General features: G+C 39.4%; 1 protein-coding gene across 4 annotated transcripts in view; it reads right to left on the bottom strand.

The window, feature by feature from the left end:
- The window catches only part of Atrn (attractin), a 150002-nt gene that overhangs the window by 52174 nt on the left and 83293 nt on the right, over positions 1–14535 (bottom strand). For 3 of the 4 annotated variants that reach the window (XM_052725495.1, XM_052725497.1, XM_052725496.1), the window contains exons 19-22: positions 11350–11487; positions 7234–7327; positions 6470–6522; positions 2465–2559 (exon numbers count right to left, since the gene is read on the bottom strand). In XM_052725495.1, coding sequence (XP_052581455.1) covers positions 2465–2559; positions 6470–6522; positions 7234–7327; positions 11350–11487 — 380 coding nt within the window. Of the gene's footprint in view, positions 1–2464; positions 2560–6469; positions 6523–7233; positions 7328–7379; positions 11081–11349; positions 11488–14535 lie in introns of those variants that run through there. The other variant, XM_052725498.1, reaches the window with a different exon arrangement.

Here is a 14535-nt window from a genome sequence, read left to right as displayed (position 1 = left end):
TTATAAGTTGCCTTAGACATGGTGTTTTGACATGCAAATACAAAAGTAATTAAGAAAGGACCAAGTAATTGTTTTACAAACCAATCAGATGCTATATTATTTTTTGGGAAAAAATGTTATTTTATGTATATTGATGTTTTTGCCTGCATGTATGACTGTGTACCATGTGCATGGCTGGTGCTGGAGAAAAGTCAGCAAAGGGCATCAGATGCCCTGGAACTAGAGATACAGATAGTTGTGAGCTGTCATGAGGGTGTTGAGAATGAAACCTGGTCCTCTGCAAGAGCAGCCAGTACTCTTAACCACTGAGTCATTTCTTCAGCCTTAGATGCTGTATTCTTATATTTTACAAATTAATCCAACCATACTGGAAATGCTCATTTAAGAAAGTTATTTAAAAAGGTTAGAAAATTAAGATTTATCTTTTTAAAAAACTATTTGATAGTTATACTAGAAAACCACAATGGAAACATTTTCAATAGCCATTTTCAAAACTGTGATTTCCAAATGGGAGGTTTCTCTCACAAAGCAGGGATTGCATTCAAGAAAAACCAGTCTTCTTTTTCAAGGACAGATGTGTGCTTAGTTACTTATATTAACAAGTATCTACTGACAGCACACAGCTAACAGCTACTTCTTCCCATGACAAGGACTAAAATCCTTATCATTTTGTAAAAGATACAACATACATATTTGGGTAAATCTAGTAAGAAATCTGTCATAAAACACAACAAAATAGGAGAATGAAGAAAAATCCAAAGACTCTCATGGTCATCAACCTTGTTAACAAGTATTACAAAAATTCCATAACGTTTATTTGTTTTGACAGAGTATAGCTGTCAAAACAAATATAGCTCAGGCTGGTCTCCACTCACTACATAGCTGAAGCTGGCCTTGAGCTGCTGATTTCCTACCTCTATCTCCGAAGTGCTGAGACTATATATAGTATAGTTACCATGACTGGCTATTTGTTTATTTAAAAAAATAAAATGAACACTATCAATTACACCCTGAAAGACTGAGCCTTTTGATATTTGCTCATGACTAAGGCAGTAATAAATTTTACTTGTGGTACTCTGCTATAAGCTTATACTAAAATTTAAAAAAAGAATCCAGTCAAAATGCTAAGGAGATGGCGCAAGCATGGGGATCTGAAGGACCCTGTAAAAAGCCAGGTGTGGCAGTATACACTTGTAATCCTAGTGCTAATAACAAGAAGACAGGAAGATCACAGGGGTATACCCAACCATACTTCAAAAAAATTAAGATAGAAAGCAACAGAGAGATACCTGATGTTGACCTCTGGCCTCCACTGGCATAGACATGGACACACATACACCTCCCTCATACACAACTCACACAGCCATTCATATGATGCACCTAGGTGTCACAGAGATGGGTCAACGGTTAAGAGCACTTGCTGCTCTAACAGAAAACCAGGGCTCAATTCCCAGCAACCACATCGTGGCTCACAACCATCTGGAACTCTAATTGCAAGAGATCCAATGCCTTTTTCTTGCCTCTACAGGCATCAGGCAAATATACATAGGGACAAAACAGCCATAAACATAAAATAAAATAATTTAAAAAAATAAAGCGTACCTGCAAAATCTAAAATGTAAATTCTTACATTTACTTAAAGAGCTGTTCACCCTTGGGGATTAGAGAAATGGCCTAGCAGTAAGAATACTCACTGCTCTTGCAGAGGACCCTGGGTTCATTCCCAGTACCCATACGATTGCTCACAATGGTCTGTAACTCCAGTTCCAGGGGATCCAACCTCTACTTCTGGCCTCCACAAGCACTGCACATACATGACTGCACAGGTATGCAAGTAGGCAAAACATTCACACATATTAAATAAAAATAAATCTTAAAAAAGTGCTCACTCAATAATACATCTTCTAAACACACCATCATGAACATTATTCTACTGCTACTTTAAAAACATTCAGTAACGTCTGCCTTCTGAGTAGAAAGAAGATGAAATGTAGACTCTAAACATCACCCTGTTCCCTGAGGAACTACTGGCAGTTAAAGGCTGCCTGAGAAGAGGGGTCGTTTTCTTCAGTGCTGGAGTCACTGGAGGCACCCATGCTCCAGTAAATAACCTCCCACCCATGCTCTTGCAATCAGCAGAAACTAATTAAATTTAGTGGGACACACACACACACACACACACACACACACACACACGTAAGGGAGGGGAGGTGACTTGTTGGAGAGAAGAGGGACTAAGAATGAGGGAGATGAAAGAGGGTAATAGATGTTGAATATTATCAAAACATATTACATATAAGTATAAAATTGTCAAGTAAATGAAAAAAAATATATAAAAGATTACCTTGTATATTCCCACCCTGAGACTGCTCTGCTACTATGCAGTACTTCTGTCCAGGATGACCAAGAAAAGGACCCATACAAAATTCAACACAAAATAAAACATCTTTTAAGAAATGCTTACTTCATCAGGAGTAGCCACAAAATTGATGGCTGTATAATATCGATCGTCTTCCTGGGACAGGCTAAAAGTGAACTGATAATCAATGAGAAGGGTATCTATGGAAAGAAAAAATACACACTTAAAAAATGACACAGGCAAATCATACACACCACACACATACAAAACAAAACAGGTCTCTGGAGGCATAGCTTGTTTTACTCACAAATTCAACAGCTATGAAAGGATACTATCCCCAGGATTTTTAGGACAGGGTCTCATGTTACCTAAGCTAGCCTAATCCGGCCTCTGCTTACCAGGTGTGAGAATTACAAGTGTGTGCCACTATAGCCAGTTTACACAGTTTTTTTTTTTTTTCAAGAAACCAAATCTCTGCAGTATCCTTTGAACTACCCAGCAAACCTTACTTACAAAGACCCTGACTGAGGTTTTGGCTCAAATGTAATTTATCTACAAATATTAACTGAGTATCTATGCATGCTATGCTTTACTTAAGGTTACAAAGGTATAGACTAATGACATAGTAGAAACTAGGACTTCGCGGGGAAAGGGTTTTCAAAGTCTGGGACAAAGAATATAATTTTATTATTTATTTAGATAGATATGAAGGAAGGAAGGAAGGAAGGAAGGAAGGAAGGAAGGAAGGAAGGAAGGAAGGAAGAAAGGAAGGAAGGAAGGAAGGAAGAAAACAGTCATATACCAATGTGATATAGCTTTAAAGTATGCTTATTGCCACACTTATACAATTTTGAAGTCTGTTGTACAAATCAACAATAAAAATCTGGCTTAGAAATGGGCAAAAGATTGTCAGGTGTGGTGGCACATGCTTTTAATCCTAGTAATCAGGGGACAGAGGTAGGTGGGAAACTGAGGCCAGCCTGGTCTACACAACAAGTTATAAGCCAGCCAAAGCTACATAATGAGACCCTTGAAGAGGTTTTCTTTTCCCAAGTAAGATATAATAACAGCCAATAAAAATATAAAAGATAACCACACCAAGAATCAGTGAAATAAAAAAATCAAAACTACAATGAGCTACTTTTTCATGTCCATTATTATGGCTACAACTAAAAAAAAAATGCCCCCAAAATAAGTGAAAATTGAAAATTGGTGCCAATAAGGATATTAAAAAAAAATAGAAATGCTGGTGCATTGCTTTTGGAAATGTAATGAACTATAAGGTGTAATAGAAAACAGTAATAGCAGCCCCTCAAAGAAACAAAACAAAACAACCCACCCATAGAATTAGCACACAGTCTAACTGTACTTCTCATGTTGACATTTCTGACAACAGTCAAAAGGTAGATAGAGGCCACACGAGTGACTGCAGGCAGAAGAGGGGACAAGCAACCATGAAAGGCCCAATGCAGTATCAGTTCAGCTGTGACAACGAGGCTTTGCTTTCTCTGGGATCTTTTTTGTGCTGAGGATTGAATCTAGGAGCCTCATGCATGCTAGGGCAGCACTCTACTGCTCAGCTACACGTCCGCCCCAAAGAAAGGTAATTCTGAAGTGTGCTCCATCAGGGATGAGTGTCAAAGGCACCACACCAAGTATTAAGCAGACACGAAAGACAAACACTATGGTTCCATCAGACACCACACCAGGATATTCATAGGAACCAAAAACAGAATGGGTGACAACCAGGAACTGGGAAGCACGGAGTAAGGAAGTTACTGTAAGTTCAACTTACAGATTTATATTATTATTATCATTAACATTATTATTATTATTATTACTACTCCTCCTCTAGCCCAAGGTTGGCTTTGAACTTACTATGTAGCCAAGAATGATCTCGACCTTCTGGTCTTTCTGGGTTTGTGTGCTACCATGTCCAGTTTATGTGGCTCTGGGAACTAAATCTAGAACCAACTGAGCAATAGCTCCAGATGATAAATCCACTTTTAATTTTTTAAATAATGTGCCAAATGGTTTTTCAAAGTGACTACACCCATTTTCAATTTATCTTCTGTTTCCAGATTTTAATCTTTAAGAAGTGACTGGTTTCTCCAGTCATTATGATAGTAAGGATACTATCAATAACTGTCTGAATTGGCTATTAAAACACTCTATCCTTTTTCAGTCAGGTAAGGTCAGGTTTTTGGTTTTTTTCAATATGGTTAACCAAAGAAGGTTTATTAAAACAGATTGAATGCAAAAACAGATTATATCTGTCTTCTACAAACCAGAGAATTAGCTTTTTATATGTCGAATGTATGCTGGCCAAAGATCACCCTGGGGTGTCACTCCTCAGGCGCCATCCACCTTGTTTGTTGGGACAGGTAGACTACCTACCTGGCAGTGAGCCCCACCTCTCTAGTGCTGGAATTCGAAGCACTTGCCACCACACCTGGCTTTCTGTATGAGTTCTGGGTTTCAAACTCAAGTTCTCACGCTTTCACAGCAAGAACTTGACCAACTGAGCTAGCTCCCCAGGCCAGTGTCAGCTTTTGATTATAGTCATTTCAGGCCTCTGCCTCACTGTGTGGTCTTAAATATATAACCTACCTATGGCAATATAATAATGCTGAGTATTTTTGAAGTATTTGTTGATTTTTAATTACTCTTCATTCATATTTTCCTTAGTGAATCTTTGCCTGTTTTTTAAAATTTGTTTTTTTTTTTTCAGTGCTAGAGATTTTTTTTTTTTTGGCTTTTAACTGTAACTTTTCTTATTCAGTTCTTAAAGTTCTCTCTATATCCTATTTATAAGATTTTTTATTAAATGTAATACTCAGAAGGCAGAGGGAGGCAGATTTTTTTGAGTTCAAGGTTAGCCATTCTACACATGGACCAGCTGAGGCTGCATAGTGAGGCCTTTGTCTTAAATTGAAGAAGAGAGGCTGGGGGCAGCAGAGACAGCTTAGTGGCTAAGAGCACTGGCTGCTCTTCCAGAGGACTCAGGTTCTATCACCAGTACCCACATGGCAGTTCACAACTGTTGGTAGCTCCAGATCCAAGGGATCTGACACCCTCTTCTAGCCTCCAAGGGCAACAGGTGTGCACACATTACACAGATATACACGTTGCAATAACATGCATCCACATAAAGTAACAACAAAAATATTTTTGAAGAAAAAAATGTATTATTTGAAAAAGGTTTCATATTATGTAGCTCAGACAGGCCTCAAACTCATGATCTTCCTGCCTGCGTATCTCAAGTGCTAGGATTATGAGCATGTGCCTTTACACCTAGCTTGTTTTTAATTTTTAAAAATGTTTTGTTCTGTCATGCTAGGGATTAACACAGCTATGCAAGCACTCTACTACTGAGCCACATTTGCAGACCCAATTTTTTTAATGTAAGTTTTAAATTTTGAAAAAGTACACATTAATATTTTCTTTGATGAATCAGTTTTAGAATCATAGCTAAGAATTCCATAGGACCAGTGGTCCCAGCTACTTGGGAAGCCTCCCCCAAAGCTACAGAAAAGTATTTTTCCTACCTAAGGTCAAGGACCCCCCATATACACACATACTTTTTTCTACAGTTTGTATTACCATTATATTCCTTTTTCTCTTGTCCTATAATCTGTAACCTACTATGTAGATTCTCATACATAGAGAAAAATATATTTATCATTTTACCTTACCAGATTCACTTTTCACTCCAAGGTAATAATTGGTCTTTTGTCTTATTTATTTGTTCCTAGAGCTATGGTGAACACAATTCAGCCCCAGAGAGGATGGTGAAACCTCCCCTGTATTTCAGAAACTCTTTTGTCACCCTCATCTTAAACGTGACATGACAGACTACACGAGGCAGTGGCAGAGGAGGGAGGCTTTCGAGGGAACTAAGGAAAGCCAGGAAAGGATATCCCTGCGAACTGCTATGGACAGATTAACAGAAACTATGACCACAATTAAAATAGTGTTCACTAAGTCAGAGACATGTCTATGAGTATTTGTTATAGTCCTCAAGCATTTCATTCTCAAACCATGTCAAAGAAAGCAATGTAGTTTTGCTCAACTACTCTGTTTCTAGAAACAACAATTATAAAAACTTACAATAACATGTTCCTTTGAGAGGGTTTCCCTGGTATCGATTTTCTACCTCACATCTAGGGGAAAAAAAAAAAAAAAGAAATTATTTTCTATTGTATTTAAAGCACAGAATCTATATTCATTTTTAAGCAGATCCTTCTACATAAACTGTACCATTATTCAGGTCAGATGGACTAACCCATTTGCATCAGTTTTCCTGCTAATTACTCAGCAGTTTACACCAGCAATAGTCTAAAAGCAACAGATAAACAAAACATGCCCAAAGACGTAAGGCAAGTCCAAGTGTAATAATGCTAGTTCCTACTTAGAAGGAAAACTACATTTTTACTTTTGTATGGATTGTGTATTCTTCCAAAAGTGCAGTTAAAATATTTTTCAAACGTTTCTATCCTGTTCTTCCTATGTAAACTAATCGTATTCATTTATTCATTCATTTATTCTTTTTTTTTTTTTTTTTTTTTTTTTTTTATAGATAGGGTCTTGTTACATAGCCCTTGCTGGCCTGAAACTCAATATAGAGACTCTAATGCTCTGAAACCATAAGCCAAATTAAATGCTTCCTTTTGTAAGTTACTGTGGTCATGATGTTTTATCAAAGCAACAGAAAGTAACTAAGGCATCCTGTCTGAAGCAAAAAAGGCAACCTTCCAAACTAATCTACTCAAATCCCCCGGGAATCCAGGGCAACAATAGGCAAGCAGGTGCACTCGGGCTTCAGGAAGCTCCATGTCCTGGCCCTCACTGGTGATACAGAGTGTGGTACTCACAGCTGGCACTCATCCCCCTTGACACCCTTGGTGGTGCAGAAGCACTTGCCAGTGTTGGTGTTGCACAGCGATGCGTGTCCGTTGCACTTGCACGCTGAGGAGAAGGAATGGACCACAGGTCACAACTGGTTTGACGCTTTATTACCACAGACTTTGATTAAGACAAATAATTCTGCCTGAAATGGGTTTATAGGAAAGAAAGACTAAAGCAAGAGAAATCACGAGTAACATTCAATAATTTTCAGCTAATGATTTATTTCTAATAATATAAAGATGGCATTAAAGGAGTCAACAGTCAAGGCAGGAGGAAAGACAAGGCTCTGTTCTGTTGCTACCTGAAGAAATCGCTGTTTCCCTCTTTGTGACAGACTCTTTCAGAATTACGGGTTTTGTTCAATAAATATTTAAGAGCATTTGTAGTATGTCATATGCTGGGTCCTTGCCTTGTAGAGATGACCGCCCTCAGCCTCATCTAGGGGATCTGCTCTATTGCGGCCACATTTTGAATCAAGTTCCTGAAGGTTCAGATTGGAGAGGTTCCCTAGTTAAGGGAAGCACTTCCTGCAGGACTTCCTAGCCTAGCTTTGACTTCTCCTTTGTTAGGGAGGCTTGTTTTCATGTGAGTAATGAAAAGTATTAGGCTGGAGAAAGGTATACTTAAAAAAAAATCCATGTGAAGAAAAACAAGATCACTGAAAGAAATCTTTCAAACAGAATAGTACAGAGATCATCAGAACGCATGAGGCAGTTGGGAACAGCAGTGTTCAACTCTTCCTCTATGAGTACAGATTTGGTACACTGCATTAATGGAAATCTGTCTTGTCAGTCTGCTCACATTTGAGTCCACTGTCCTCCACGTAGCTCTGAGCATGAGACTTAACCTGAGACCCATTTCCTTGTCTAAATGATGTGGACAGTAACATTATCCATCCCATAGGACTAAGGTGAGAACTAAAGGAGGTATGGATGGCACCTGAAACAGTAAGCATTTAATATATATCAACGCTAAAGCACTATTTTTAAAAAAATTTTAAGTTTTTCAAAGAAGGCATGTCAAGGTTCAATATATAGTCTTCCCATAGTATCTAAAAAGCTGTCTTCTATTATGAACCAGGACTCTGGAAAGTACAGCAAAGTTCCAGACAACCATACTAAGACCCTGCAGAGGCCACAAAGGAAGACGTGATTTTTCTAGAGGCAGCTTAGGACATGGGGATGGTCACCTGGAGACACAAGCAGGCTAGATGTTAAGATCAAAACATATTAGATGTGGCTCCCGACTCGGCTATCGCTTACTGTGAGACTCGGGGAAGGTTACTTGATTTGGAGGGATAAAGGCATCTAGGTCTTCAGTGGCTGTCACCACAAAGTCATAAACACATTTATTATTCAGGAATATTTAGTGTTCTTACAATTACCTGATTGATAAGTATGTTTGAAGCAAGTTGGAAAGCCAGGGAAAATTATAGGGACAGGGGAAGGACCAGGAGCCCCTCACCTCAGTCTGGCTGGGCCTCTCACTAACTGAGAAGCAAGGATTCCAGCAGTTAACGTGCTGTGAAGGCTGCTGACAGAGATGCTACGCCTTCTGTAGATGAGTATTGTATGTTCAAACAGCCATAACCCAGGCTGACGGCCTGAGCATATACGACCATGGGCATGGCCTTAATCCTTTCCCCAGACATCACCTGAGAATCTCTAACAAGACTGAACTTTGCCTCAGAGATGTCCTACGCACTTGCACCTCTGTGATCTGCAAGCTTTACGTATCTCCTGGAATCCTGCCAGGTGTCTCTCAGAAACCACTGTGATCATGTTTAGGTTTCTCAGTACCTCTTTGAGGGTAACAGATTTGAAAGCTATGAAAATCCTCTGTATAAGAAGCCTATGTGGTCTATAGATCTTTCTTTCCAAGTGCTTCTCTTTCTCTTCACATAAAAGCAGGGTCTCAGGTAGCCCAGGAAGGCCTCAAACTTCAGTAGAGGATAGTCTTGAGCTTTTGATCTTTCTGTCTCTACCCCCCAAGGGATGGGATTACAGGGGAATGACACCTGGTAAGTTTATGCAGCCCTAGGGAATGAACCCTGGGCTACATGCATGCTAGACCGAGGCTCTACCAATTAATCCATATCTCTAGCCCTACAATATGTGCTTCACATCAAAGTCAAAGACCTAGTTTTAACTGATTTGAGGTCCCTCAAAGACAAGGAGCTGTGCCATCCTTGATATGCTTGTTCTTAAGGCACAGTGGCTACATTTCTGCTGAGCTGCATCTGGCCTGGCTCCACAGAGTAGCACCTATACTAATTCATTCATTGTTTAACGATGCCTTCTGTTTCTCTTATAGCCCTTATCACCCTATGTGAATCTTGTCTGAGAATCTCCCGAAGATCAAAGGTCTATGCAAAATTTGGTTCAGGAAACCCAGAAAACTGTGTACCTGAGAAACTGAAGAATTTGCACTTGACTTTGTATCTTTGGGAGCTTCTTTCAGGTTGTTTTGAGCATACAGAAATTAACTGGCTAAACTGTAAATAGAAAATAAAAATACCCTGGGCGAAGGGAAAATGCTTCAGTCCTTAGAGGCTGGACTCCCCTGCAGCCAAGAAAGGCTGGATTCATTCTTAAGGTGCCTCTGAGCCTTCATTCCACGGATTTGCGTGAACCCACACACCTGTGCCGAGACACTTCTTAACAGCATAGTATTGAATACTTTGTAACTTCAGCAAGAAATTTTACTGTAGAGTAGTGGTAAATGACACCAGACAGGTACTAATCACATTTCTGTTGTGCTGTGGATGTTATCAAACATCCCTTATCAAGCTCTCCCTTCATCTGCACAGCCATGTCCTGGAGAGGTTAGAGATGCTCAGCTAGACTGCCTTCTCATCCCTGCCTGGCTCGGGGTCAGTTCTGAAGGGCCACAGTAAAGAATCTAGAGGTGGGATCTGAGAAGCAGATACAGATATCTTTTCTTGCGGGGGGAGGGAGGGCATTGACAGGAGCATGCAAACATGCTGTGTGTACACAAAGGCCAGAGGTTGCTATCGGGCAGTCTCTCCCTGCTTCTCCACTTTGAGACAATGTCTCATGTAGCCTGGGTTGGACTTCAATTCATCACATAGCTAAAGATAACCTTAAACTTCTGAGCCTCCTGCCTACAGATCTTGAGTGCTGGGTCCCAGGCATTTTTTTTCCCCCTAGATGACAGCTGCATTTTCACGGTACCCATTTTCACTTGGTGCTGGGATCAAACCCAGGGCTTCCTGCATGCTAGGCAAACACTATACCAACTGAGTTTTTTCTTGGCCTGAGAACTCTTTTCTTAATTAGAGCTTAAGGGGTCTTTCAACTATAGGATTCATACTATTTTTCAATTGGAGACTGGAACAAATAAAAAAATGAATTAATAAATGTGACTTACTGATTAAAAAGACATTAACTTACATTCTAACAATAAAGTAGCCTATGGCTTTCAGACTTGAGTGGGAAAATGTGGGACTATTCAAATCTTAAAACTATCTGAGAAGTACTGTGTGAAGCTGGGCATTTGGAGGTATAGGCAGGAGGATAAGGAGTTCAAGCTTATCTTCAACTCCCCCCAGATCCTGTCTAAAACCAACCAAACAAAAACCAAACCCAGGCCATTGCAAAGACTTGATCTGGGGTTCTCAGAGGGTGAGTTGCCCTCCCACCACAGACTGGTACAGTCAGGTGTTGCAGTCTCTGATGGAAGTGTAGTTCAGAAGGGGGCTCCCCTGGCCGCCACAGACTTTCAAATGTTCCATCACTCCTCTGTCTTGTCTGAGCTTCCAGCAGAAGACATCTCTGGATGCCTCTGTGGTACCTTGGTATAGAAAGAGAAACTGAAGGTATGTCTTCATTCTGACTCAGCGCCAGGACTTCTCATTCCTAGCTTTTTCCTCTCTCCCCCCACAATGCTGCTGACCTGGCTCCTCCACAGTGAGAAGACCACCCAACCCAGCACTGTTCTGCTTCACCTGAGCTGATGTGCTTCCATGGGAGGCCTTTTTCCTTTAAGATATTTAAGTCAAATGCAAGTACTGCACTGTTCCACCTGACTTGTGACAAACAAAGTTGACCAGTGTGACTTACGCTGACATCTGCCTCCATTAGTCGGATCACCATAGAAGCCGGATATGCAGGTCTCACAGTGCTTGCCGGTGGTCAGGTTCTCACACTTCTCACAGATACTCTGATTAATACATTTGCTGTGTCCATTGCACTGGCAAGCTGAAAGGCAAAGAATTGTAAGGGTTCTGTGTCTCCCACAGGAGGACTGGGTGAGTAAATTTCACAGATTTATTTGCATATGCTCTAAATTTTAATCATCAGCATTAGTTGTGCATGGGTGTCTGTGCCTGTAGTTCCAGCTACTAGGAAGGAAGAGGCAGGCAGCATCCCTATCCTGTGGACCCATCCTGCTTAAGCCCAGAGGTTTGAGGTCAGCTTGGGTAACATAGTAAGATTCTCATCTAAAAAAAATTGTTTTCAATAAATAAAAAATAAAGAAAGGAAAAAAAGCTGGGTGTGGAATTCAAGGCCATCCTTAGCTACACAGCAAGTTTGAGGCCAGTTTAAAAAACACAAACAAAATAAAACAAGGTTCACTAAAAACTAATCTGAGAAAATAAAAATACCAAAACCAAATTAGTCTTGAAAAACCAAACATATTATCAAAAAAAGGTGAAAGTCTACAGCAATATAAAAATAATTTTTGTTGTTATTCATTATAAAGACTCATGCTTATGACAGCATACTTGAAAAATAAAGGAAAGAGGGGGAAAAAAATCAAACATAATCCCACTACCCAGAAAACATGGTTCATATTTGGTATTTTCCCTTTCAGGATTTTTAAAATTATTTTTCTTTCTTTTCTTCTCCTTTTTAAAAAATCAGTAATAGTAAGTGACTATCCAATAGATAAGTCATCTGCACAAAAATAAATAAATAAGCAGAGAAACTTCAGAATTAAATGACTTCTTATATAAAATGAATCTAACAGCTATCCACAGACTATTCTACCTAAATGTCAAAGAATATACATTCTACTCAGCAGTAACGGAAGCACATGCTGGGACACAAAGGAAACCTTAACAAATACAAAGTCTATGTATCCTATCTGCCCATTATGTAATAAAACTTAAAATCAACAGTGAACAAAACTCTAGTAAGTGTATAAACCCATGAAGATTAAACAACTCATTACTGAATGATGAAAAGGTCAAAGACAAAAAAATCAAAATGTTCCTGGAACTAAATTAAAATGAAAACACAACACGACAAATCCTCCAGGATACATTAAAAGAAGTTATAAGAGGAAAATGAGACCTGAAGGCCTCGTTAAGAAATCCAAAAGAGCCGGGCGGTGGTGGCGCACGCCTTTAATCCCAGCACTCGGGAGGCAGAGGCAGGCGGATCTCTGTGAGTTCGAGGCCAGCCTGGACTACCAAGTGAGTTCCAGGAAAGGCGCAAAGCTACACAGAGAAACCCTGTCTCGAAAAACCAAAAAAAAAAAAAAAAAAAAAAAAAAGAAATCCAAAAGAGCCCAAATAAATGACTTAATGATGCAAGGGGAAATCCTGAAAAAACAAGAACTAAACCCAACCCAAACCCAGTAGATGGCAAGAAATAATAAAAATTAAAGAAGAAATTACTGAAATGGGAACAACAAAAACAAAAACAATACGAAGAACCAATGAGTCTCTAAGAGCTGGTTCTTTAAGAAGGTAAGAAGAGTGAGAGACCCTTGGCCGAGCTAACCACAAGAAAGGAAGAAAGAAATGAACAGAATCATAAATGAACAGGGAAACATTATAATAGGCACCAAAGAAATACAGAATGTTATAAAGAAATATTTTTAAAACCCATACATATTCCATTAAGTTGGAAATCTAAAAGAAATGGGAGAATTTCTTGATTCATCCAAACTATCAAAGTTAAATCATGTGGCAATTAGCAACCTAAACAGACCATAGCAAACAAGGAGATTGAAACAGTAATAAAAAGCCTTCCAACTAGCCGGGCGGTGGTGGCGCACGCCTTTAATCCCAGCACTCGGGAGGCAGAGGCAGGCGGATCTCTGTGAGTTCGAGGCCAGCCTGGACTACCAAGTGAGTTCCAGGAAAGGCGCAAAGCTACACAGAGAAACCCTGTCTCGAAAAACCAAAAAAAAAAAAAAAAAAAAAAAAAAAAAGCCTTCCAACTAAAGAGAGTCCAGAACCAGATAGACTCATAGCAGAATTCTACCAGACTTCAAAAAAGAACAACAATCAATAATTCTTACATTTTATATATACACACACACACACACACACACACACACACACACACACACACACACACACGAACAGAAAGATCACTCCCAAACTCATTCCCAAAGCCAGAATGACTCTAATACCCAAAATAGGTAAAGACAACAAAATAACCAAACTACAGACCAGTATCCCTGACAAACACAGATGCCAAAGTCCTCAATAAAATACTAGCAAACACAATACAAGCATATATCAAGAAGATCATCCATCACAAGCAAGTGGGCTTTATCCAAGAATTTCAGGTTGGCTCAACATATCTAAGTCAGTAAATAGAATAAATCATATAAGTAAACTTAATGATGAAATCACATCATTATCTCAGTAGATGCAGAAAAGGGCTTGGAAAAAAAAATCCAAAATGCTTTCATGACAAAAGTCCTAGAGAGAACAAGAGTGGAGTGAACGTAACTTAGCATAATAAAAGCTGTATATGACAAACCCACGGCCAACATTATCTTAAATGGTGTGTGTGTGTGTGTGTGTGTGTGTGTGTGTGTGTGTGTGTGTGCGCGCGTGTGCGTGTAAGCAATCCCATTAAAATAAAAACTAAGACAAGGCTGTTCACAATCCCTATTCCTTGTCAATACAGTGCTGGAAGCACTAGATGGAACAATAAGGCAGGAGAAAGAAATTAAAGGGATACGAATAGAAAAAGAAGAAGTCAAATTATCCCTTTTTATATATGACATGATATTATACACAAGAAATCTCAAAAAGTCCATCATTAAACTTCTAGAAACAATCAACAATTTCACTAAAGTGACAAGGTACAAAATCAACTTTCAAAAATCAGTAGCTCTGGAACTGGAGAGATGACTCAGCAGATAAAAGCACTGGTTGTTCTTGCAGGGGACCTGGGTTCAATTCCCAGCACTTACTTGGCAGATCACAACTGTCTGTTAATCCAGTCCCAGGGGATACGATGCCATCTTCTGGCCTCAGAGGATACTCTATGCACATGATG

The sequence above is a fragment of the Peromyscus californicus genome, unplaced genomic scaffold (assembly GCF_007827085.1).
Source record: "Peromyscus californicus insignis strain IS unplaced genomic scaffold, ASM782708v3 Scaffold_7__1_contigs__length_154581171, whole genome shotgun sequence".
Taxonomy (NCBI): Eukaryota; Metazoa; Chordata; class Mammalia; order Rodentia; family Cricetidae; genus Peromyscus; species Peromyscus californicus.
The sequence above is the reverse complement of the archived record's forward strand: the minus strand, read 5'-3'. Positions and strand labels throughout refer to the sequence as shown.